General features: G+C 48.0%; 1 protein-coding gene and 1 long non-coding RNA gene across 2 annotated transcripts in view; one reads left to right on the forward strand and one right to left on the reverse strand.

The window, feature by feature from the left end:
* Positions 1 to 25,393, forward strand: part of LOC100986620 (uncharacterized) — a 213,015-nt gene that overhangs the window by 126,300 nt on the left and 61,322 nt on the right. The window lies entirely within an intron of this gene.
* Positions 1,503 to 23,888, reverse strand: RBP1 (retinol binding protein 1). The gene is made up of 4 exons (XM_008951939.4): positions 23,417 to 23,888; positions 22,739 to 22,917; positions 2,490 to 2,591; positions 1,503 to 1,749 (listed from the first exon to the last, which is right to left on the reverse strand). The coding sequence occupies exons 1-4, from the start codon at positions 23,673 to 23,675 to the stop codon at positions 1,696 to 1,698; spliced, it is 594 nt and encodes a 197-aa protein (XP_008950187.1). The 5' UTR covers positions 23,676 to 23,888; the 3' UTR covers positions 1,503 to 1,695.

The following is a 25,393-nucleotide window of genomic DNA, read 5'->3' on the forward strand; positions in this document are numbered from 1 at the left end:
GCACCCAAGTTGTGAAATAAAGTGTGTCTCCAGATATCACTAAATACCTCTAACCCTGGGGGTGGAATGAGCACTGACTGACCCCCCAGTTGAGAACCCTGAAACTGGTCTAGGGCACCAGTTTTCAACTCCAGTTGCATATTAAAATCACCTGGGGGAACCTTAAAAACATAAGTAATGGCCGGTGCAAAGGCTTACACCTGTAATCCCAGCATTCTGGAAGGCTGAGGCAGGATTGCTTGAGCCCAGGAGTTCAAGACCAGACTGGGCAACATGGTGAAACCCCATCTATACAAAAAATACAAAAATTAGCCAGGCATCATGGCACACACCTGTAGTCCCAGCTACTTGGGAGGCTGAGGCAGGAGGATTGCTTGAGCCTAGGAGATGGAAGTTGCAGCAAGTCAAGATCGTGCCACTGCATTCCAGCCTGGGCAGCGGAATAAGACCTGCTCAAAAAATAAGCAAACAACAAGGTATGCCTGGTATTTTGAAACAGTTAGATGTAATTGGTTGTAGGGAGTGGCCTGTGCATATGGAATTTTGAAAACTCTCCAAGTGGTTCTAACATTTAGCCAGGTCTGAGAACTACTGGTCCAGTGCTTTGCAGGTTACAAGTTTCACAACCCACCTGTGCAGTAGGTGAAGCAGGTTCGTTTTGTGGTTTTCTGACTGGAGAAGTGAAGTCCAGAGGAGTGTGGTGTTGCCCTGTGAGTGCTGAAGTTGGGATTTTTACTCAGCTGTTCTGACTCCTAACTCTTGTCAAGGAGTAGGGCATAGTCTGGGCATATTGTCAGATTCACGAAGGGAGTCCTCCATGTGTCTTCTCTTTTCCAATTGTTTTCCCTATCCACGATCTCTCACGTCCTCACTCCTGTTTGTGTTTCTTTATGCAAAGGTGCAGCTAGCAATCTCCTACACTTTAGTGTGAACGTGAGGCTGCTCTGTCTCTTTTAGGGGGAATTGCAAGTTCTGCTTCATCTACAACAGTGAAAAGAAAGGGCTGATACCAGCCCGTAGATGGGGTGGATGGTCTGAGGGTGGTGACATCTCATGACATCTCTGAAATTAAATCCAATAGGTAACTACTTATGTTTAAGTAATTTTATGCTTTGGGCTTAAAATTCTGTCCAGTTCCATTTCATTCACAAATAATGACGAAGCATCTCCTTGGTGTACTGTGCAGTTATATAGACATTCTCTGTTGGTTGGATCTCTAGGGTGGAAGGTATCTTCTCCTGCTTTTGTGGCACTCACTATACTTTGGCCACAATTAGATACATAACATGGTAGCTACTTGATACACAAATGATTGAATGTCAGGCCACTCTCCCACCTCCCATTCTAGACCCAAGCCTGTGCCTCTGGAGAGAAACACGGTGCAATTTCAGGACATGTGGCTGAATTTATCCACTCTGCCCATGGGTGGCACTAGGAGAAGCTGGCCTCAGAAGCCCTGGAGAAAAAGTGAGCACAGTGGGCAGTGAAACTTCCTCCAAACAGACGTTTTGAACACAGATCACTTTATTGGCATGGCTTTGTTTTAAGAAAAGGAAAAGTGACAAAGCCAAGAGACAGACTCTGCTAACAGATGCCTGGGGGTGGCTGGACATTTTTGCCTCATGCTGTGCAAAGAGGGGGATCCTGGCCCACACATCCTGCTGATTCCTTGGGACAAGGTTGTCTGCCTGGGCCTCACTGCACCTTCTTGAATACTTGCTTGCAGACCACACCTTCCACTCTCATCTCCTGAAACAAAAGCAGATGTTGGTCATTGGCCAGAGCAGAGTCACACTTACGGCAAGAACTCTAAAAATACTCATTGGCTGTTATTTTTCCCCAAGAGTTGGTTTAAGTAACCAATTGTTTGGAAAGACAGTTAAACTGTATAGTGGAGTGCTCTGCAGCACCCTACAGACAGAGCTGGCTGAGAGGAACGGATGTGGCTCAGAGCTGACCAACAGGACCCCTTGACGCTTCCCCTCCCGAATCACCTCCCGCTGACCCAGATTGAGATCATATCTTAGAGAAGCTTAGAGAATCCTTCTTGGCTTTGGCCTATACAATTTGGCATGGTGAATATATACATCATTTGGGAGCAAATGTTTGTTCTGTCACTTTCTAGATGTGCAATTTGGACATGTAATCTAATCTTTCAGAGCCCCCAGGTCCTCATCTCTAAAATAAGAGCCATATTCCTATTCTGAGAGAATAGAGTTATAGAATGCAAAAGGGCTTAGCTCATTGCTGATGCTTAATGGATATAACTCCTCACCTCTTCCCTCTGATTAGATGATTGGGTCAGCCTAGACCTTGAAAATACATTGCTTGGTTTTTAAAGTCACCCAGGCATCTTTTCCAGGCCCTTGGAAGAGAAGCTTTAGAACAGAACCAAGGCCCATCCATGGTGCCTTTTTCCAAGGTCCATCTGGACCTCAACAATGACCAGGGCCTCTGGGGACCCGGCCTGACCCAGCCCAGGAACCTACCAGGTGCAGCTCATCACCCTCGATCCACTGGGTCCAGCCACGCCCCTCCTTCTCACCCTTCTGCACACACTGGAGCTTGTCTCCGTCCCAGCTCACTGTTGTCTGCCAAGAAAGAGACACATTTGTCAATCCTGAGCAAGCGGGGAGCCCCTGGAGGCTGGGGGAGGGGCAGCTCCCAAACTTGATAATCTGGGATGTGCTCACGTCAATTTCATTGTAGAAAATCTGCAGCCTAATACTCCCTGTCCATCACATGCTTTTATTAAAGTGTGTAAATCAGTTTTAAATTTTACGAAAACCTTCATAAATTTTATTTAAAAGGGTAATTAGGAGGGAAAAAGTCATTGGAGTGGGGCTGTCATTGCAAGCACTGAGAATGGGGCTAAGGTGGGGAGGAGGGCCTGAGGGCTGAGCACAGCTGGGTGTGGGGAGTGAAGGATGTTTTCCAGAATCTTATGGTGAGGGGCAGACTTCTCAGAGTGTACCCTGACCATCCCCAGACACTTCATTCATCCATTCATTGTTTCAACCTATGCTAAGTCCTGGGATACCAAAAAGACCCCACCCCCGCGCTCAAAGCGCTCTTCATCTCACAGGGAGAATGACCTTAGATATAAATAACCCAGTGAAGGTACAAATGGCAGCCGTTAGCTGCCTACCTGCTCTGCCAGGCACTCTCTGTGCTGTCTCTGAAGCCTCATGCCTATCCACGTGAGCATGGATTAGCATCTCCTTTTCACAGATCAGCTTAAGGGACTTGCCAAGTTCACCCATGTTGTTCAGTGGGAGAACCAGGTCTGAACACAGATCTGTGGGGCTCTGAAGGTCCCCACCCCAATGGACTGAATTGCTTCTTGATGCGTTCATGGTCACCAGGGTTACAGGCCAGAGGCTGTGGGAGCCCAGGTGAGAGTCCAGGGAGTGGGATTCACTAGGGCTGGGCTCTAAGGAGAGAAGAATGGAGCTGAAGGAGAGGAAAGGAGGCGCTGTGGAGAAGAGTTCCCAGTAGCCCACCACCGGGTGAAGGCCTGAGGTGGGACAGCAGGAAGTACACTTAGGAGCTCATCAGGAGGGCACTAGGGAACTGAGGAGGAAGGCGAGGAAGATCCCACAGCCCAGCCTGGGCTTGGCAGAGCACAGATGAGCACTGTGACACCCTCTACACCCCACATTTGAGCCCCCACATCTTCCCTGAGCACTGTAAGCCCTGCCATGTGCTGGGCATGCTGAAGGGAAGACAGGCAGGAGGAGGAGGCCCAGCCTGTGTCCTGGGGAGATTTCAGTCTTAGTGGAGCAGAAAAGGCCCACCTAGCAACACGGGGCTGAAAAAAGTGTTGGACTTCAGAGGCAAGGTGGTCCTGTCATCCCAGCATAGCCATGAGTGTGCCCTAGACTGGGACACATGTCGCAGATGTGGGCACACAGAAAGTGCAGTGGGCATCACTCATATTTGGGGCTGCCCACCTTCTTTTGAATAGCCGTCCCATATGGGGCAGTTCTGTGTTATGAGCCTGGCCTCCCCACAGTAGTGCTCAGCACTCTGTTTGCCCCTTGCTCACTGTGTGGCTCTCAGCAAATCCTTCCCTTTTCAGGGCCCCTGTGCTCTCATCTGTCACATGGGGACATTAACTCAGGCCTTGAATGTAGAGAGCTAAGGTTCTGGGATCCTTGTGTTCCTTGCCATGCTCAGCTGAGTCAGGACAGTCAGCAACAGCCAAATAAAGGATTTGGGAGAGGAGACTTATGGGAGATGGGTGTGGCGTTAGTGGGGCCACTCCCTGCAGGAGGACCTCCCCACCCGAGGCCTCCCACCTGGGCCTGCTGATCACTACTGCCCCCTGCTGTTGGGGTGAAGCCTGCAATGCGACACATGCACGAGGGAGGCAGGTGGAGCCACATGTGCTCCCCCAGCTTTGCATAGGAGTAAGTCTGCTCTCTGCTCCAGAGAGAAATGGGGCATAAAAGGACTTGGGGGGCAGATCCTCTCTCTGATCCAGAAATTCACTCGGGGCACAGTCTAGTCCCAGGCTAGAGAGAACGCAAAACATAGTGTGGTTAATGTGTGGTGAGACATGTCATGGGTAAAGACTACTCATGACCTCATGCCATAAATAAGACAGGACACCCATTCACTTATCCGTGCTCCTTCCATCCCAGGCCTGTAGAGGGAAGTGGGGACCCAGAAATCAGTCCTCAGCTTCAAGAAGCTCATAAGAACACTTGGTTTCCTCATCAACTGATCTTCTCTTCATGTGTTTATCCAGAAGGCTACTGTGCATATGAAGGGTTCCGGATTCACTCAGAGGCACAAGAGACAATTGCTTGTTTTCAGCTATGACATACATTTTTGCCTCTTCTGGAAATATTAGTCAGGAAGTATAGTCATAGTCTTTGTATTGGAAAATTAAAAAAAAAAAAAACCAAAGAAGAAAATGGTAATAAAAATGATACATGTAGTTTTGTTTCTTTAGAGATGATTACTCTAGGCCAGGCGTGGTGGCTCATACCTGTAATCCTAGCACTTTAGGAGGCCGAGGCAGGTGGATCACCTGGGGTCAGGAGTTCGAGACCAGCCTGATCAACATGGTAAAACCCCGTCTCTACTTCTCTACTGAAAATACAAAGTTAGCTGGGCGTGGTGGTGCATGCCTGTAATTCCAGCTACTTGGGAGGCTAAGGCAGGAGAATTGCTTGAACCCGGGAGGTGGAGGTTGCAGTGAGCTGAGATAATGTCATCGCATTCCAGCCTGGGCAACAAGAGCAAAATTCCGTCTTAAAAAAAAAAAAAAAAAAAAGAGATAATTGCTCTAACATTGTATACGTTACAATGTATGGTAAATTTCCATCCACTCTTTTTTTTATATCTATCTATCTACATGTTTCTGTTTTATACAAAATTAGGATTGCATCATTTATGGTTTCGTATCCTCATTTCTTCATTTAATTGAAGCAATTTCCCATTTCAACAAATATTCTCCGTAAGCATTATTTTAATTGCTACGTAATATTCTAGGAAGTAGCTACATAGTGTGTGTGTGGTCCACCACAAAATGAAAATGAGGGATTCTTTGCTCAAAATCATTAAGAATTTTAAGCTGGTGACAGCAGAGCATTAAACCAAGTGAGGGGCTTTCTAAGCCTGGGGCCCTGATGGACTGCCTTGGTCACAGGCCCACAAAACAGTCCCTGATAGTATTTGATTGTACATACATACTGTTATTTAGCCAATTACCTATTTTGGACATTTAAGTTATTTATTTATAATTCTGTGCTACTATAAATAAGACTTCTTTGTATACATAGTTTTGAACACATTGTTCCCTTAGAAGAAATTTCAAGAGGAGGAATTGTTGCATCAAAGAGTGTGCATATTTGTAAAGCTTTTGATGAGTATTGCCAACTTTATCTCCAGAAAGCTCACACCTATTTGCCTTCCAACACCAGGGTCAGAGAATGACCATGAGAGAGATGTTTATTAATGGTAAAGCATGCTTTTGCTCCTGGGGCTACTGTGTTACCATTTCCAGATCGCTGGCATCTTTTAACAGGGGCCATCTGGATATAAACAATAATAATACCTTAGCCCAAAAGAATGACAGATGGCAGAATTTCAGGCAGCTTGACAGATTGAGGGATAGAGAGAGCAGAAGTCTGTTGGGGTGTAGAGGAGCCTTTCTGAGAGCCCTACAAACCAGGCTTCTTAAAGGGAAGGATCCCTATCACATGCATACTGCACCAGTCTCCCAGAAAGCCTTTCTTAACCCCAAGCTTCTGTTGACTCTGATACTGGACAAAGCAGAGATTATTTTCTTTGACCTCAGGTGATCCACCTGCCTTGGCCTCCTAAAGTGCTAGGAGTTGGACAAAGCAGAGATTATTCTTGTCTGTATTGGATGTAGAGGGGTGGCTGAGCTCAGAGAGGTTCCATGACTTTCTCTGGTCACCTAGTAAATGAGAGAAAGAATCTGGGCTGGAGCACGGGCTTTGCATGACTTGGTGCCCACATGTTTCCCAGTCTAGGGCAGGGCACCTGCCAGGTGCCCGCGAGATGGTGGCTAAAATCGTTGGGGGCTGCAGAAAAACACATGGACATTGTGCTAAGACTCTGAGCAGACTCCTGGAGGAACACCCTTAAGTTCATTCCAACCATTGTGGGGGTATGGGTGCTGGGAGTCAGAAAGAGGTCTTAAAGGTTTCTGCCTGTAGAGGTCCCCACAGAGAAGTGCCCAGGCTGTCATGGCCTCAAAGGAGTTTCTAAAAATGGGAGGGGCATTCTAGGCAGAGTGAAAAAGGATGCAAGGGGTAGGAGGTGATGAGGGAGAAATGACAACAAGCCAGTGTTGTAGAAGACTATCCTGGAGTTAAGGAGAGGAGGAACAAGGTTGTTGGGGGTGGTGGGGAGATGGGGCCAGAATATCAGACTGAAAAACCCAGACTGTGGCCTGGAGCATGTTTTCAGTGCCTGTCTTTGCTGCCTGTGCTGTTGGGTAGAACCATCCAGGAGGGCAGGTGGGCCAGGGAATTGGTCAGGCTGTCCTCTGGGTTAAAGAATCCTGGAAGCTTACTGGCCATTTATACTTGGCTCCTGGTCCCTGCCCACCTCCTACTATACCACCTCAACCTATATCAGGTTGACTTAGTATGGGCAGCAAAGAACATGGTATCAGAGAGAGCTGGGTCCTCTGTTTCTGACTATGTTGGATGACACTGGGCAACTGGATTAACCTCTCTGAGTCTCTGTGCCCTCAACTGCAAAAGAAGGCTAAACGATACCTACTGTGGTAGACTCTTCCACTGGTGACTCCCGAGTCTCATGATATTCAAACCCCTGTGAAGTCTCTTCCTACATCGGCTTGGTTTGGCCACGTGACTAGCTCTGGCTAGTGAGACATGAACAATCATGATGAAAGTAGTGCCTTTATAAACACTTGTATGCTGGGGGCTTGTCCTCTTGGAATCTTCCCCTCTTGAAATCCAGCTGCTATATGTTAAGGCAGTCCAGGATATTCTGCCAAAGAGAAAGGGCACAAGGAGAAGCCCTGGAGGATGGGAAAGAAGCCACTTGGAGAAGAGCTGAGGCGCCCCAACTGAGCTTTCAGCTGAACACAGCCACAGGCAGCTGAACTGCACAATTAACCAACAGAATCATGAGAATATAAGGTTGTTGTTTTAACCTATTAAGTTTTGGGCTGGTTACATGGCATTAGATAAACAAAGCACCTACTTTACCAGGTTGTTCTGAGGATTTGAGAAAATATACAGAAAATGCATAGGGCTGGCATATAGGAGGCACTAGGTAATGGTAATCATGATGCCCAGAGCTTAGATAAAGATGGGTTTCCTTGTCAATGTTGAACAATAATGAAAGTCTTTTTTTTAAGAGTTGGAGATTTGTGAAGCAGTGATTGACATGCTATTCATCATGGCCAAGGTTTTGGAAGCTCCTTCTCTTTCTAGGATACTGGGATCCATGAGGAGACCTGCAGGGGCTGCCTGCTGAGCACCACGATGCCTGCTTCCTTTATATGTTAACTGGTCTTTGTTTAAGCAGAAGATCTGTTTGAAGACCCCCACTGATAGCTGGGATGGCTCAGCAATGTGATTTAATTCTCCCACTCTCCCCATGTTAACTTTTGGTGGGACTGGATTTTTCATTTTAAGTTTTTTATCTTGTGGGAATAGACTAGTTATTTCAAAGAGAATCTGATTTGTCATAAGAACAGAAAAAGGAGGTGTGGAACCAAGGAGGGGGACTATCACTTAAACACAAATGACAGGGAAAAGGAAATAAGTAATGTTGGAAGGTGAATGCCTAACAAACAATGATAATTCATTTTCTTGTGACACAAAGTAGAACTTATGAAAACAACTTTCCCTAGGACCCAATAACTTATTCCATGACCTCCCTCTGAAGTCAGCAGCCAGCTGTCCTTGCTAGATCAGGAGCAGTGAACATTCGGGGACAAGGATTCAGCCAGATCTGAAAGGGTCGTTAAATGGTCATTTAATCTGGTTTCCTAGATTAATCCAATTAATCAGGGTCTAATGGAAGAATTTCAGGTAGGAAGATATTCCTGATGCTTTTCAAGTCCCAGAGAAAAGGCAGGTGGCTGTGGGGGTGGGGTGAACATGGGTACAAACCAAAGGGGCTAGACAATGCTGCTTCCCCCAACCCCCACATGGGCTCTGGGACCACGTTAGAAATGAAGCCCAGACAATCCAAGAGCAACCAGGAGGGATGGCCATCTTCAGCTCACCTCCTCACAAGAAATTTTCATCCCACAGACCACCCAAAAGTCTGCAAATGGGCTGGAACTAGGGAAGCTGGTTGGAAAGTGAAGCCAGTCTAACTTTTCTATTAAAAACTAATAATAACCCCCATCACTTTGGCCTTGCTGGCAGTTTACCCAGAGACATGTGCCAACAGATGAATGAAGACATCTTTGTACCACTATGACAAGGGACTGTTATTTCGGAAGCCATTTTCCAGCTCCTCTGACCACTTAGAAACCCCAGCCGTCACTGCTGCATGGGAGAGTGACACAATAAGCCCAGCTCCCACAGGCAGCCTGAGTGAGTGTCTCCCAGGGATGTTTCAAGGCCCACTTGCCCCACTTAGGTGACTTATACTAGGAGTGCCAGACAATTCCCACTAAATAGAGCCATCTCTTGGCAGTGACCGGTATGACCTGCAAATGGTAGGAACTCTATTTGGTATCAAGAAACTTGTGACATTCATTAACACTCCCATGCCAAAACACCACTCTCAAGAGCAGGGGATGTTGGATCACTCACAGCCCTCCACCCAGCCCTAGTAGTCCCTCTGTTTACGGATCCACCTCTGGAGGGCTGGGACTGAATTCTGTTGTTTCTGTGGTTCCACAGCCAGGTTATGAGAGGTGAAGCCTTGCCCGTGGTGATACTGCCTGCAAAGGCCAGAGCCAGGACCGACCCAGGTCTGACGCCAAAACCCATGCTCTTTCGATTTGGGGTAAAATTTCAAAACCAGACAGTGAGTAGATACTTTCTCCGCATAATGTAAATTGCTAAAAGATGCAAATCCTGGAGTTTGATTTGAAAGTGTGCTTCTCCCTTTGAGAGTATGTGTGTTCCTGGGGCAATTAGAGGGTTTTCAGCATCTGGTGCTTGTGTTAAATAAGTGATCAGGAGGGAAAAGTAGGGGAGATGACAGAGAACCTGCCAGGTGCCAGGTACTGTGCTGGGAGCTTTCCACAATGTTTCACTAAATCTTCAAGCTTTAGAGCTGATAAAAATTAGGCTTCTATAAGTAACCAGCCCATCACCAAGGGGTTAGGGCTTGAGCCATAACTTGAACCCAGTTCTCTCTGGCTAAGAAGTCCATGAGCTGCCCCTGAGGCCAGGCTGATGAGTGGGTGGGTAGCGGCTCCTCTTCTCTGATCCATTCCTGGGGGGCTGGAATCAAAAGTCAGCACATTCAAGAGGAAAAGCCAGTTTCACTCTAAAAGCAGATTAAAACTAAATTAATAAGGCCTTAAAATGTGAACGAGTAATTAGAGACATAATAGATGTTCAAAGCAATCACTATAAATAGTATAGCCACAACAAGGCTTTTGTGAGCATGAAAGAATGCAATTCTAATACCATGAAAAAGCTAACAGCAAATGATAACACAATTCTTAAGACAAAATGAGAAAATGTTAAGACTAATAAACTTGACATGTTATAGTTATTTTTCCTTAAACAATTCAGAAAGTTCCTAGAGTCAGTTTAAACCATTGGAGTGCTCAAGGCCAAGGTTCTGGATAAGGAGGTGGGAACAGGACTGGAGAAGGTCACAGGGCCCTGTGGAACTGCACTCATTCATCCCAGGGACCTAGCACTTAGGGTGGCCCTAAGGCTGGGCTGCACAGAAGCTCTGTCATGGGGTAGCTCAGCCTGGAGAGAAGGCAATGACACCTCTGTGCTATATGCTGGGATGGATGACGGCCTGCAACCCAGCCTGGGGGGTCAGGGAAGGCTCCCTGGTGGGAGTGATAGCATTGCTGTCATTATCAGTCACCATAATCAATATCATAACAACGTGTTGTTATGATAATGATAATGCCCAACATTATGTGCTGGGCAGGGTACTAGGCAAAGTATATGTCATACCAGTTGACTCCTGACAACCTCCTAGAGCAGGTATGCTTCTCATCATTTTACAAATGTGGAGACTGAGGCCTGAAGTTCACCCAGCCGTGAAGTGGGGAGATGAGATTTGGCTCTAGAGCTCATGCTCTTGATGACTGTGCTCTGCAGTTCCCTGATTTAAACTGACCCTTGACTGAGCAATAGGAATTCACCACGTGGTTCTGTGCAAGGGAACAGCATTCAGCAATCATGGGTTTCACACCTCCTATGCACCAGCTGTAGGTGCTGGAGAGAGGGAAGTAAGGTCAGTGGCCTGCTCTTGAGGGCTCACAGATTATCTGAGAAGAAGGTAAGAAGACAGAGAATTCCAGCAGAATGGTAAGTACTGGTAGACAAATGCTGGAGGTTATGGAAGTCAGAAGGCACCTCAACAGCCTTTAAGGTAGAGACAGAGGCCCATCAGGGAAGGCTTCCTGGAAGAGGTAAGGCTAGAAATAATGCTGGAAGTGATGCCAGAAAACACCATGGGAGTTAGCAAACAGTGGAAAGAAGAACCAGGTGTAGTGGCTCACACTTGTAATCCCAGCACTTTGGGAGGCTGAGGCAGATGGATCACCTGAGCTCAGGAGTTTGAGACCAGCCTGACCAACATAGTGAAACCCTGTCTCTACCAAAGATACAAAATTAGCCAGGTGTGGTGGCGTGTGACTGTAATCCCAGCTACTTGGGAGGCTGAGGCAGGAGAATTGCTTGAACCCGGGAGGCAGAGGTTACAGTGAGCTGAGATCACGCGATTGCACTCCAGCCTGGAAAACAAGAGTGAAACTCCGTTTCAAAAAAAAAAGAAAAAAAAAAGTGGAAAGAGGAAGAAGAGGAACAAGAGAGTCCCAGGCAAAGGGAACAAGCCCAGGCAGTTGCAGGAAAATCAGGGACAGCAGGGTCTGCATGAGGGAAGTTTCTACATAGGTTTTGCCCAGCTTAACTCTGTGGGTTGACCTTCCCCATGAAGGCTGACCCTGTACCTCTGACCCAGAATTTACTGGGGAGATTGCTCACAGCCTCTCTTCTTCCTCACAGTATGTCTTCGTGCTCCAGCTGGCCAAACCTGGTGCCATGGAAAATCCAGATGCTTGCTTACCTGGCAGGCCATGCTGGATCTGCTACCTGGGGCCAGTACAAGCAATTGGTGTGTTATTAGTTCCACCAGCAAAGGCAGGGGTGTGGAAGTTGGGGGTAGGGTGGGAGAATAAGAATAAGAGAGGGGACATCCTGTCAGAGAGTGCTTAGGAGGGGCACTGAAGGCCTCATCCCTTCCACAGGAATCTCTGGCCTCTAATATCTATCTATCTATCTATCTATCTATCTATCTATCTATCTATCTATCTATCTATCTATCTCAAGGCAAATAGAAATAAATGGCTCCCAGAAGATAAGAGGTGCTAGATCAGTAACCAGGTAACCAGGGAAGAGTGAGCATGTCAGGATCTCTTGATGAAGAACTCCTTGGGGTCTGGGATCCTTTTATTCACTGCAGGATACCAGCCCCCATGTTAGAATCCATGGCAGAGAAAATGTGCATTACCATTTGTTGAATGAATGAATGAATAGCAGAAAGCATTCTAGTGGCACTCTTGCAGTGAACACCACGCTTTCTCTGAGCAATGTGGCTGTTTCTTCCTCACAGGTAAGCCTTATAGAAAGGGGTTAACCATTGGAGTGATTTGACCCTGAGTCTCTAAGGCTCAGAGTGCTTAGGCTCTATACGCAAAGGCACGCAACTAGGAATAGTATAAGACATGGTTTAAATCCCCTCTGCCTAGCTCTGAGCCCATGGTCTGCCTACTGTTCCCACATGAACATTTTGCTGGCGTGAATATTATGGCCATTGAATATCACCTGGCAGGCTGCGGGCCTGGTCTGGCCCAGTCATGGGACAGCTGCCTGCCTGCCAAGCTGGGCGTTCAGGAGGGACCCAATGATAGCCTTGGGTAGAGGCAGACCTGAACTGCAGGTTCTCACCTCGTTCTTGCTGGGTGACCAAAGCAATTTACTCCACCTCTCTGAGCCTTCACTTCCTCATCTGCAAAATGGGGCTAGTGAGCCCAGCCACAGAGCAGAGCCATCAGGATGAAATGAAACAAGGGGTTTCAAGGACCTATTTCAGTGCAGGACACACAAAATGTGCAGTAAGCAATAATTCCTCTCTGCTCTTGGCCTAGTCCATCCTGTTCCCTGTGGGTATGGAGAGGCAGGTGCCTTTTCAGGCCAGCCTCCACTCTCATAATCCTGCTAGCTCTTCTCTGGTTTGGCAGGTATCCCTTCATACATGTGACCACCCCCAGAATTTGTCTTCTGGAGGTCACAGGTCAGTGTGAGAGGATTAATAATAACAGCTCATACTGATGGGGCAGTTTGCACTGTGGGTTTTCCCACACACCGTTCATCTAATCCTCACCACAAAGCAGGTATCCCCTATTTCATAATTATCCCCATTTCACAGACAAGTAAAGGCACAGAGAAGTGAAGTAACTTGCATAAGGCCACCCACTTTGTAAGGGGCAGAAATGAGATCCCAAAGATGACAGTCTGGCTGGTCCGGCTGGTCTAGCTCTAGAGCAGAACCAGTTACAACTCAGTCAGACTGAGTCATTTTCTTCATGTATAATATAGGAAGAATTTTGGCATCTTCATCATAGAATTATTGTGAGGATTAAAAGAATTAATGCATGGAAAGTGCTTAGAAGAATTTTTGGCACATGGAATACCTAATAAACATGAGCTATTATTAAATGGCAATTGCATCTTGCAGTGATATGGTCAATGACTACCATTTATGTTTCTGAGGTTCTGCTATTTTCACTTAACATTCATTTAATGAACACATTGGAGCCCACTGAGCCCATGATGGTGTGGCTGCTGCTGTGTAGAATCTCAGACACATTAACTAGCATCACAGGTGCCCTAAGAGGCAAAGAAATACCTCAGAGAAGTGAGTAGAGGGATGCAAAGAGGATGGCAAGTGAAGGCACTGACAAATGATGGGATGGGGCCAAGCATAAGGAGTGAGGGAGGGAATAGGGCTGGAGAGACAGGCAGGGCCATGATCTGAAGAGCCTGAGTGCCATCTGGCTTTTACCCATCAGCACTGGGAAGCCCTTGGGAATTTTGAGCTGGGGAGTAGCATGATCAGATTCCCTTTTTAGAAAGGGAGGGATGGGCTGAAGTGTTGAGCATGGTAAAATGGAGATCAATGTGAAGATACTGCAGTAATTAAATGAAATAATCCATGGAAAGCGCTGAGCCTGGCACACAGTAAGCACGAGAGATGTTAATTGTTATTATTATTACTGGCACGAGATATTCAGAGCAGTGGGAATGAAGAAAAACAGGAAGAGACGTTAAGAAGCAGAATCTATGGAACTTGGTGACTGAATGCCTATAAAAACTTTTCATTTATCTTCATAGTGATCATTTGCATGGCTACATAGTGGTCTATGGAATTAAAAAGCCACAGTCTTTCTAACCACCCATAGTTATTTGATATTTAGGTATACCAGCAGGAGACAGCCTGTTCTATAAAAACCATACAAAGTAGGGAATCAGAGACATCCGAAGTGAGATCACAAATCTATGGTTAACCAGTAATGTGAACCTGGGCAGGACCTTTGGCTCCCTGTCTGTAAAATGGGAGAGTAGCACCTCCTATCCAGGATTGTTAGGAGATTAAATAAACATAAAATGACAGGGCAGGGCCTGCCGCATAGTAGGCCCTGAGATAGTGGTTATGCTTCTGTGGGTTGTTGAGAATTATTATCACAGAGTGACTAACAGATACCTTTGTACAAATAGAGTGATTTTCCTGGAATATAATCCCGTAAGTGGGATCCCTGAGTCAAAGAGTAAGATGACTTTCTGATTTATTGCACATTGTGAGAAGATTATTATTATTATTTTTTATTTTCTTAGTGCAGGACCAGTTCCACTGTAAAGCTGGCAAAGGTAGGTTTTGGAGCCTGGGTTCCATGCCATCCCCACCTTCACACCCATCTTGTTTATACCATTCTTTCCCAGAGTATTCCTATGCTATCCTTGGACCCTCAGTTCAGGAAAGACAGAGGGAAGAAAGAGGGAAGGGGTGGGAAGAGGAAGGAAGAAAGGAAGAACTCACTAATCCCTGTATTAAAGGTAGCTGGCACCCTATGGTGTTTGCATTCTTGGAAACTACCTGCCACATAGTGAGGAAGCCCAGGCACCCAGCAGAGAGTAAGTGTGGGTTAGCCATCTGGAAAGTGGATCCTCCACCTCCCCACTGGCAGGGCAGGCAGCAGGGACAAGGCATCCCCACTGAGCCCTGTCCAAATTGCAGATTTGTGAACAAAATAAATATTGTTGAGTTAGGGTACTAAGTTTCAGAGTGGTTTGTTACACAGCAACAGGAAACAGAAATAATTCATCACCATATTTAATTCTCACATAACTCCATTAGGTGGGTATTACCCTTGGCTCCTTTTACAAATGAGCACATTGAAGCTCAGAGGGATAAAGTACCCTTGCCAAGGAAACAGCTGTACGGCAGAACCAGGATTCAAATCCAGGTCCATCTCAAAGTCAAAGCTCCTAATTGCTCTGTTGTACCTCACACCTGTCCAGCTGCACACACTATTGGTATCACTTACTTGGACCCTCAGTTGCAAACCACTGTGGGCTGCTGCAAGATTGATGTCCCCAGGCAGTCTTCATCCCCCACTACCCTGATCCTGGGATGGAGCTACACCTACCTATTCTCATTCATCCCCTAGAACTAGGCACATTTTACCCCAGCACAGGCTTATTACATTGAATCATGATGAGAAAAATCACAGGAAACTAGGCACAGGCCAGCCTGCTTCCTTGTTTTTCTTTGTTAGTAGTTATCAAAAGCATGGTCCTTGAACCAACAGCATCAGCATCATCCAGGAACCTGTTAGAAAAACAAGTTCTCAAGCCTCACCCCAGACTTTCAGAATGAGAAATTCTAGGGGTAAGGCATGCTCAAATTTGAGAACCACTGCTCTAACTACTTATGTGGGTCTTAACACTTGATATCTGGAGTTTGAATGTCTTAGGATGTTTTCAGATGCAAGTGGCAGGAAACCAATTCACATAGCTTAAGGTGAAAGAAAAAAATGTATTGGTTGAAGTACATGGAAAATCTAGGAATGGTGTGTCAGGAACTCTAGTAACCCTCTAATGTTGCATTCTCTCTGTCTCTATTGGCCTCATCTTTTACTTTCCTTCAATTGGATTTTTCCATGCAGCCAAGGAAGGTGGGGTAAGGGGACTGGCCTCAGAGAACAACAAGCTTACATCATAACAGCTCATCAACCTTTAACGGAATAGAACTCACCTGTCTCTCAGGGTTCCTAAATTAACTCCCAGGAAATGGTGATTGGCCCAGCTTGGGCCACATACACAAGTATGTGACAGGCCACGGGACACTGTGATCACCCTAGCAGAAGGTGCTCTTCCAGAAGAGACAGGGTACTATGACTTGCAGCACCACCAGGACCAAAAAGGTTGAGGAGGAGTAATTCCCACCATAAAGAAAACAGTGCTTCTCTTGGGTGGGAGGTGGAGGAACAATGTTGGTCAGAAAAACAAACAGCTGTAATTCATTCAGTAAATACCTGGCCATCATAAGTGATTATGCCATGCCCCTCAGTCTCGGGTATCACAGGCCCTGGCCCTGTTCTCACATAGTATTGTGGCTTCCCAAGCTCATGTGCCCTGTACTATCTCTGTGGTCCTCAGCTTTGCCTTGTGAGACACGCTGAGCAGCAATTATGATGCCCGTTTTGCAGATATGAAAACAAAGGCAGTGTGTCTAATCATTTAAGGCCGCTGTCAGATAATCGAGAAGAATTCAAATAGATGTTCTGACTCTAATACCGGTGCTCCTTTCACTCATCCTAGGCCTTGTCAAAACTGCCTGGGTTTACCTTCAGACTGTGAGAAGGCTCACAATAAGGAACTGAGGTGCTGGCCTTCAGCAAAGCTCTGTGGGAGACCTTGGGGTAGAGAGCTTTATAAACAGACTAATTAGAATTCTTCCTCTGCCACCAGCTAGCCCAAGGGTGACCTTGGGCTAAAACGGCACTTCACTTCTTTGAGCCTCAGATTCTCATCTGTGAAATGAGTATAATGATACTTACTGAACAGCATTTGTTGTGGGGACCAAAGGAGAAAAAGTACAAAAAGCAATTGGGGCAGGCATGGCACTTAGTAAAGATTTAGTACATGTTATTTTCCTTTGTTCCTGCCTAACAAAACCCAAAACCCAACAAAGCAGTGTGATTTTTGAAAGCTACTTTGTGAATTTTATTTGGGTTGCTTTAATTCTTCTTTTTGTAATCCTCAAAAGCACGCTGCTGACACTGATTTCAAAGGTCGGAGAACTTTAGCTAAGACATGAAAGAGATCCTGTGTTTCTAGCCTGGAAAGGGCCCAGCTGAATGCCGGGTGCCTGATCTGGGCAGGGGCAGCTCTCAGAGGCTCCCACATCCAACAGCATTCTCAGCGCTGCAGCCCAGGGAGTTAATTTAGCCAGTGGCATTGTGTGTGTGTGTGTGTGTGTGTGTGTGTGTGTGTGTGTGTGTGTGTTTTAAAACAAATCAAAAAATCTCTTTAATGGGTCAAGAATAGGATCAGAAAGCTGGCAAGAGTTTAAACCAAAGTGTCAACAGTACTTTGGTGGATTTCATGTATTACCATATATAATTAGATGGATGGATGGATGGGTGGAGAAATAGAAGGATGTAAGTAAGGAAGTCAAGGGAGGGAAGGAAAGGAAACATAGATGGTTAAAAAAGAACTTAGAAAATCTGTAAGTGCTGATATGGAAAAATGTGTAAGAAATATCACTGAGTTAAAAAAATATGTAGAGAAGTGGATTCCTTTTTTTCTTTTCCTTTCTTTCTTTTGGTTTTAGATAGAGACCTTGACCAACTGCCTAATCAATAGATAGATCAATTATAAGTCTGAGGAAGATTTCCGCACAGATCCACCAAGTGGGAATCAGGCCAAGTGGGGGAAGGGGCCCTTTTCAGCCCATACTTTCTTGTGCTATTTGAATATTTTCCTTTTATAATGAAAACAAAGAAAGCGACAGAGGGGCGGAGGGCTGGGAGCAGAAGGCAGGCCCTGTGGAGGGGTCATCCTAAGTTCAACGATGGATATGAAGCTGAGGCTCCAGCCATAGGGGGAGGCGCCAGTTCCCCGAGTGAACAAAGCCATCTCCTCCAGGAAAAACCTGACCTGGACACGGGGATGACAAATGGCCCTTCTGCCACCCCCGCAGAGCCAGGCTCACGGCTGTGATTCCTGGCCGAGGCTCAGTCTTCTCCCACAAAACCTGCTCATGCTGAGGGGACTTCGAGACAAAGAACCAAATCATTTTGAGGCACTCGCTTCCTCAGGAGTGAGAAAACACTATCTGAAGTCAGAGCACCTTCCTTTCTCAAGAGCTCCCACCCTGCCAAAGCACATATGTGTTATATTCAACAAATGCTGCTGGTTCCTTGCTGGGCCTGATCGCACATTTTTATGGACAAAGGCATGCAGGAAGCAATGGAGAAAAGCCCTGTGTCTGTTCAGCTGAGCCCAGACTTTGTATATCTCTACCAAAATAGTGCCTGCTGTTTGTGGTCACATAAAATCTGATTAGATCAGACTGGAAATGTGAGCCTAGTGATGCAGAGCCGCCCAGATCTGAGTCCCTCCACCCCTCCACCTGGGGAGAGAACACAGAGCTGTTTCAGGTGGTTCTGGGCATGGACTGCAATCTCCATAGGACTCAGGTGATGGGCCAAACTGGCCCTCTACATGCCCATGGCCCTGTACACCTAATTTTACAGTTTTCCATTTTTTTATAGAGACACAGGAACAGAGTATGTTTCTTTACTCCAGAGCAGTGATTCTTAAGCTTTAGTTGCATCAGAACCACCTGGAGGGCTTATTGAACCACAGATAGCTGGCCCCACTCCCAGAGTTTCTGATTCAGTAGGCCAGGGGTGTGGCCAGATAATCTGTATTTCTAAGAGGTTCCCTGTGCTGCTGCTGCTGCTGCTGCTGCCTCTGCTTTGGGATCCACAGCTCTAAAGGAACCCACAGTGCAAACAGCGACAAATGGCCATTTGATCCTTGACTTCAGGTAACAGGATGGGCTGAAGACTGTGGTAAACTAGGAAATGTAACATCTAAAGGGAGCAGCTGCAGCATATTCCAGGGATCCACGCAGTGCAGGAATAAACAGGTGCCCAGTGTTTCCAGGGCCTTTCCTTTTCTTGTTGTTTTTGTTAAGAACAGCCAGAAATACGGATTTTCTGTGAAATCTTACAATCTTTGGCAGTTATTGGCAACTGACTCTGAAGCTTTTCAAACATTGTACAGGCCAAACAAAACACATCTGCAGGCTGGGTTTCACCCTCTGGCTGCAGTTCTAGAATACAGATAAGGTTCCCATGGAAAAGAGGCAGGATCGGAGATCTCTCAGCCAGTGAGAGCCTCTGCCCTCTGGGGAGGGATGTCAGCCTGGCCACACCTCTCCCAGCAAGGACTCACAGAGGCCTGTCAGGGTCACATCAAGTCTCCCTGCCAGGTTCTCCTGGCTCTCTTCTCTCCCAGCCACATCTTGCACTCCAGGCATGCTGAAGTCTTCACAGACTGCTCCTCTCTCACCTCTGAAACTCCCTCCCAGCCAGGCTTTTCTGACCCTGGGCCTTTGTACATGTGGTTCCCGCTTACTGGAAAGCTCTTATCCTTTTCTCCACATCTGCCCTAATTAGTCCTTTAAGGCCCCTCTCAGCTGTCGCCTCCTCTGGGACTTTCCCTGACCACTGCTTTCCTACTCCCAGCTGTATGCTCCCCAGCCCACCGTGCTCCCATCATGCATTGAGCTGTAATGGCCTGAAGATGTGCCTGTCTCCTCCACTGGCCTGGGTGTCCAGAAGGCCTTGTTGCCTCTGCGACCCCAGGGCCAAGCCCAGGGCCTGGTGTGGGACAGCTTTCGGCCGTGGCCTTTCTTTCAACCCCTTTCTGTTTGCCTGGCTACTTCCTGTCTATCCTATAAGCCACAGTTCAGACTCCAATTCCTGTGGGAACCTTCCCTGACCTCTCAGACCAAGCAGGGAGTGCTTCTCTGCCTGTATCAGCACAGTGTCCACTACGTCGTGATTGGCTGCTTCAATTTGCCTCCTCCTTACACTGAACTCCATGAGGGCAGGAATCATGTGTGATTTGTCTCATTGACACAGGGGTTGCAAAGATAGTGGAAGCACCATGAGATGCTTGTGGTGTCCAGAGAGGAATGAAAAAAATAGACGAATGACCGATCCCAAGTGAGAATGGGACTCCTGTAATATGCTGGGAACAAACTCCTCTGGGCCACTGCTCCTGGCTGATGGGTGCCCAGTGTGTGAGGCAGAGGGGGTAGCAGTGAAAGTGATCTTTGGCAACCACCTTGTCCAGGACCCCTGGCGGCCCTCAGAGAGCCCAGCTGGTGGCCTCTGGGTACCCAGCTCCCCTCCATTCACAAGTCTCAGGCCTGACAGCTGCTCTAATTCTATCATCCTACCCCCATCCAGCCATGTCCTTCCGGCAGTCCAAAGCAGCATACCACCCAGCGGCCAGCCCAGAGAGAAGGGCTTTTCTGTACTGCATGGGGCTAGGCGAAGGCTTGAGCAGAGCAGACAGGCTGTTCCATCTCCCAACAGGCCACAACAGGTGAGTGAATGGCTATCTACTTGAGAGTGGGCATCCCTGAGTCCTGGGGCAGTGATAGTAACCACGCATCCTAGACCAGTTTCACTGGATTCGTCCAGTGGCTGAATCTGCACGGTCTGCTCGACTACTGCTTGATGCTCGATTGACGCTGATGCTGTAGTGAGAAGAAAAGGTGGCCCTTGTCCTTTCCTTTGTATCCAAAACCCTCCCTTCTACCTCCCTGCTTTATTTTACAATGAAGCACAGAAGTCACCTCTTTCAGAAATTCTTCTGGGATCCCCTTCTCTGGGTAGTCCCCATCCCCTCACTCCCACCCTGTGCTTTTCTTTGCCACACTGTGTTGCGAGTGTTGGTGTGCCTGCCTCCACTGCAAAGACTTTGCTTTCCTGGACATCAGGGCCTGTGACATGCTCTGCTGTCCTGTGCCTGCCGTGGTGACCAGCCCGTGAGGGAAGCAGTATGTTCAGGGCAGTGGTTAACTAAAATCCTCCCTCTGCACTTCCCCAAGGTCACACAGCAAGAAATCCTGCAGTGGTTTTCTTATCTGTAAAATGAGGCTTGAAAGGGTGTTGTGAAGATTAAGTCAGCTAATGTAACGTTTGAATAGCATCTGGCATGATAGTAAGCACTTGATGAGTACTGCATTTGCTAGTATTACTAGGTGATCAATAAATGTTTCATGTGTTAATGGATGAAGAAAGGAAGGAAAGAGTGAAGATAATTAGTACAAGTCAGCACATGCCAGATTTGTGGTGACCCAAAATAAAGGTTCAATGTGATCTGTGAGTTCCACAATAGTGAGTGGGGGTAAGGATTATTCTTAAGGAGCAAAGTTCCATGCGGTGTGCCGGGGAGCAGGTCTTGGGCAGTAATGAGAAAGGCAGATGCCATCTGAAGGTCTCCTTTCCTATTGTGAGTCTTTCCTGCAGATTAAGAGTCCTTGAGATTTTTAAAGGCAAAACCTGACATTTCTCTGCAACAATGGTGTTTTCTCCCATTAGTGGTCCTTCCAAGGCCCCTCCCTGCTGACTACCCCCTCTTTCCCATCATTCCAAACAGCAGACTCAGATACCAATCCTGACTGCCTTCAGATGAATAGACAAGGTGGGGGGATGAGTCATCCAGGCTCCAGATGCCTATTCCCAGACATGGGCATCCCTTCAACTACAATCCTAACAGACCTCAGCTATCTTGTTTCTGCACAGACTACCAGCAGAGAAGCTGGCAGAAAGCAGGACTGTGGGCTTCAACATCAGAAGGCCCAGGGCTCAAGTCTCATCTCTTACAAGTCTCTTCCTCTGTCTGAGCCTCAGTCACTGCATAACATGGGGTTACTTATCCCTCCCTCACTGTGCTGTGCTGTAAGATGACTAGCACAGCGCTGGACACACAGCAGACCAGCGGTAAAGACCCTTGGCAAATGGTGGGAGGTGGTGGGTGAGGACCCCATCAATAAGCAAGGCGGCTCCTGGGATGAACATAAGCCAGTTCTGAACCCGAGACTATAAAGGGAGAACAAGAGTACCTTGACCTCCCAGCAACCAGATAATGTTGATGGAGGCCTGGGGCTGGCCTTCCGGCGTCTGCTGTGGCAGTACTAATTGGGATGTCCTGGGTCAGGAGCTTCCCACCCTTGTGGGAGGGAGCTCTTGGCCCTCCCTCTTCTCCCACTGCTGTTTCCTCTGGTCTGGGCTGGAGGGGCACTGACTTACTGACTAGGTGTCAGCTGCAAAGTTCAAAGAATGCTCAGTAGGCATTGGATGACAGGGTGGGGCAGGGGATGGCCAGGAGCCAAATCCCAGCTCTGGGGCAAGGATGGGCAGATCAGGGGGCTTCCAGCAGAGATCAAGGCACCCCCAGCTTCCTGGAGTGACTTCACACTAAGTCATACTGAAAGTTTACACTTCAAAGGGGTTACCTGTGTTTCTTTTTTCTTTCCTCCTTTCTTTGCTTTTACCCTCCACCAGCCCAGTCAGCCAGAGAACGGCATCAACAGACATGCTTTGAACTCCAGACCCTCCCTAGCTGTGCTACTCTGGACATGTTACTTCATCTCTTTGAGACTGTTTCTTCATCTGTAAAATGGGCATATTCATATCTCCCTCAAAGGCTGTGTGAGGCTTAGGTGAAGTCATGTGCATAAAGCACCGGGCATAGTGCCTGAACGCAGTGGAGACACAGCACATGGCAGCCTTCATAACCATCACCTTCCAGTGTAGATAGAGCAGGATGCTTCATGAGTTGGTGCTGCCCACCATGGGGGCTGAGAGTGGGAAGTGTTTTCAGTCCCTCAGGCCCTTGCCCCCTCTCGGATGAACTAGCCCAGCCCTTGGTCAGGCCCCCTGGGCAGGAGACACCGGGTGGACGCCAATCCTCACCATGCACTTGCGGTCATCTATGCCTGTCAGATCCTCCTCAAACTCCTTCCCAACCTGGAAGTCCATGATGTAGTTCCTAAAAGTGCTCAGCGTGCGGATGATCATATGGTCACCGTCCTGCACGATCTCTTTGTCTGGCTTCAGCAAGTTGGCGATTTTGCGCAAGGCCACATTGACGTCTGCGGTGGGGGTTGAACGGGAGAGAGAGAGCGCCAGAGAGTTAGCAGGAAAACTCAGAGAACCGTTCCCAAGGTAGCAGTGCCCCAGGAGCCCTCTCCGCCCGCGAACACTGTTAGGGTTCCCGCTGGCTTTGCGTTGTCTCTGTGCATAGCCTGCCTGTGCCTCCCCTGCCGCCCCCAACAAAGTTTTCTGCTCTTATGTTAACCGTTTAAAAACAAAAAGTAGCAAACCAAGCCCCAGATTTACTAATGAAATTACCCACCTCCAGGGCCAACGAGCAGACATTTGCCACCGGTTAACCTAACAACCCCGAATTCTCCAATCTGCAGCCTGGGGGCTGCCCTGGGAGCGGTGGCCGAGGACGCCCTTTCTGGCGTCCGGGGGCACCGGACCGCGGCTCGCCGGGATGGAGGCAGGCAGGCAGCGTCTCGGGAGGGCTCTAGGGCGCGGCCCGGAGCTGCTCGGCGGGGCGCCTAGGGCGCAGCGGGCAGCGCTTACCGAGGGCGCGCAGGTACTCCTCGAAATTCTCGTTGACCAACATCTTCCAGTACCCAGTGAAGTCGACTGGCATTTCGGGGAGTGACTGGAGCCAGTTGGCCACAAGCGGGCGGGACGGCTGGAGACTGCCGGGACAGCGGCTATCGGTGCTACGCGGGTGGTGGGCGGCCCGGAAATGAGCGCCCTCCGGGGACTGGGGGCTCTGCGGGGCGGCGACAGCTGGATTCCCAGCGCGCACAAAGCCTGCGGGAGGATCCATTGTAGCGGTCGCTCCTCCCCGCTTAGCGAGGGCGGGCGCAGGGGCGGGGGATGTCGAAGGGTCAGGTTTGTCCAGGCCGCGCCACCTTCGTTTCAGACGTTCAGTTCGTTTCCCCTACAAAGGAAGAGGAGACGGGAGACGGGACGTTTGCTTTGTTGGCCGAACTCTTCGGCTCCTGGGGATTTCCTTCAAACGCCATGAACTTCTCACACTCAGCAGCCACTCGGGAGTTGGGAAACAATCTCCTGGGGTTTGTGCTGGCGTGATTAAGGAAAGAGGCCACTTACAGGCCTTTGTCTAAAGCCTCGCGCCGGTGGTGGCTGGGGTCAGGAAAGCTGGGAGGTTCAACTACGGGCGAGAAAATTGGGGCACTTTCCACGTCTCTCCCGAAAATAAAAGAAAGGATGCCGGGCACGGCGGCTCACGCCTGTAATCCCAGCACTTTGGGAGGCCGAGGCGGGCGGATCACCTGAGGTCAGGAATTCGACACCAGCCTGGGCAACACGGTAAAACCTCGTCTCTACTAAAAATACAAAAAATTAGCCGGGCGTGGTCGCGGGCGCCTGTAGTCCCAACTACTCGGGAGGCTGAGGCAGGAGAATAGCTTGAACCCGGGAGGAGGAGGTTGTAGTGAGCCGAGATCGTGCCACTGCACTCCAGCCTGGGCGACAGAGTGAGACTCTGGCTCAATAAATAAATAAATAAGTAAAATAGTTGATGTTATTTGAAGTGCATGTGGCTAAAAAAGCCTTCTGGGTGATTCTGATGCACAATCAACTTTGAGATCCACTGCTGCTTTATGCAAATGTAAGCAATATACTGTTTATTAATGTTTCCTCCCGTTTCGCCTAATGGCAGCACTGTACTCCACGGTGTTCTGGACTTTGCTTTATTCACTTAATATATTCTGGAGACTTTTCCATAGCTGTACATAGAAAGTATCCCCATTATTTTACGGAGTATTCCATTGCTTATCCAGCTTGTCCCCTGATGGACAAACTATATTGTTTCTGATCTTTCACTATTAAAAGCAGTACTGCAATGAAAATCTTTGATCACATCTCCTTTGTCACCTGCGTGGGTATGTCATAGTGGTTTAACTGCATTTGCCACCAAGTAGATGACATAATCACATGGGCTGACTTTTTGACCCTCTTTTTGACTACCTCTTTTAAATCGCTTTTTGCACAAATCACAGCCTAAGTGACAGCAGATAACATTTTCTTCCCCTCTAGCACCACCTTCCCCAGGGTGCCTCCCTGGGGCTCACATGTGTTCTCACAGTGCAGGCTGAATTAGGAAAAGGAGCCTCTTCCTCAGGGTAGAGACAGCTTCCTCTCAGGCAGCAACTTGGATTTCAGCGCTTCTCACTCTCTTTCCCTAGACTAGGATTTGTTTCTTAATCTCTGTGCTACTGACATTCTAGGCCACATAAGTCTTTGTTACAGGAGCCTGTCCTGTGTACTGTAGGATATTTAGTGGCATCCCTGGCCTCTACCCATTAGATCCCAGTGGCACCCAGACACAAAGATGTCGCCAGACATTGTCAAAGGCACTGGGGTGTGGGTGCTGGGTAAACCAGCCCTGGTTGAGAGCCAGCTCTAGGCCCTTGTTTCCCACTGCTTCTTTGTCTGGCTCTGGATGGTCAGGTCATCAGTTGTTCACACAAGCACTGGCTCTGTGTCCCTCCCTAGCCAGCCCAGGGCTCATCTTTGCTG

This window comes from Pan paniscus, chromosome 2 (assembly GCF_029289425.2).
Source record: "Pan paniscus chromosome 2, NHGRI_mPanPan1-v2.0_pri, whole genome shotgun sequence".
Taxonomy (NCBI): domain Eukaryota; kingdom Metazoa; phylum Chordata; class Mammalia; order Primates; family Hominidae; genus Pan; species Pan paniscus.

Excerpts from the sequence above, each read along its gene's own strand:
- RBP1 (XM_008951939.4), bottom strand. The coding sequence starts at position 23,675 with ATGGATCCTCCCGCAGGCTTTGTGCGCGCTGGGAATCCAGCTGTCGCC. Across the intron at positions 22,918-23,416 it reads GGAGTACCTGCGCGCCCTCG|ACGTCAATGTGGCCTTGCGC; the intron begins GTAAGCGCTGCC and ends CCCCCACCGCAG. Across the intron at positions 2,592-22,738 it reads TAGATGACCGCAAGTGCATG|ACAACAGTGAGCTGGGACGG; the intron begins GTGAGGATTGGC and ends CTTTCTTGGCAG.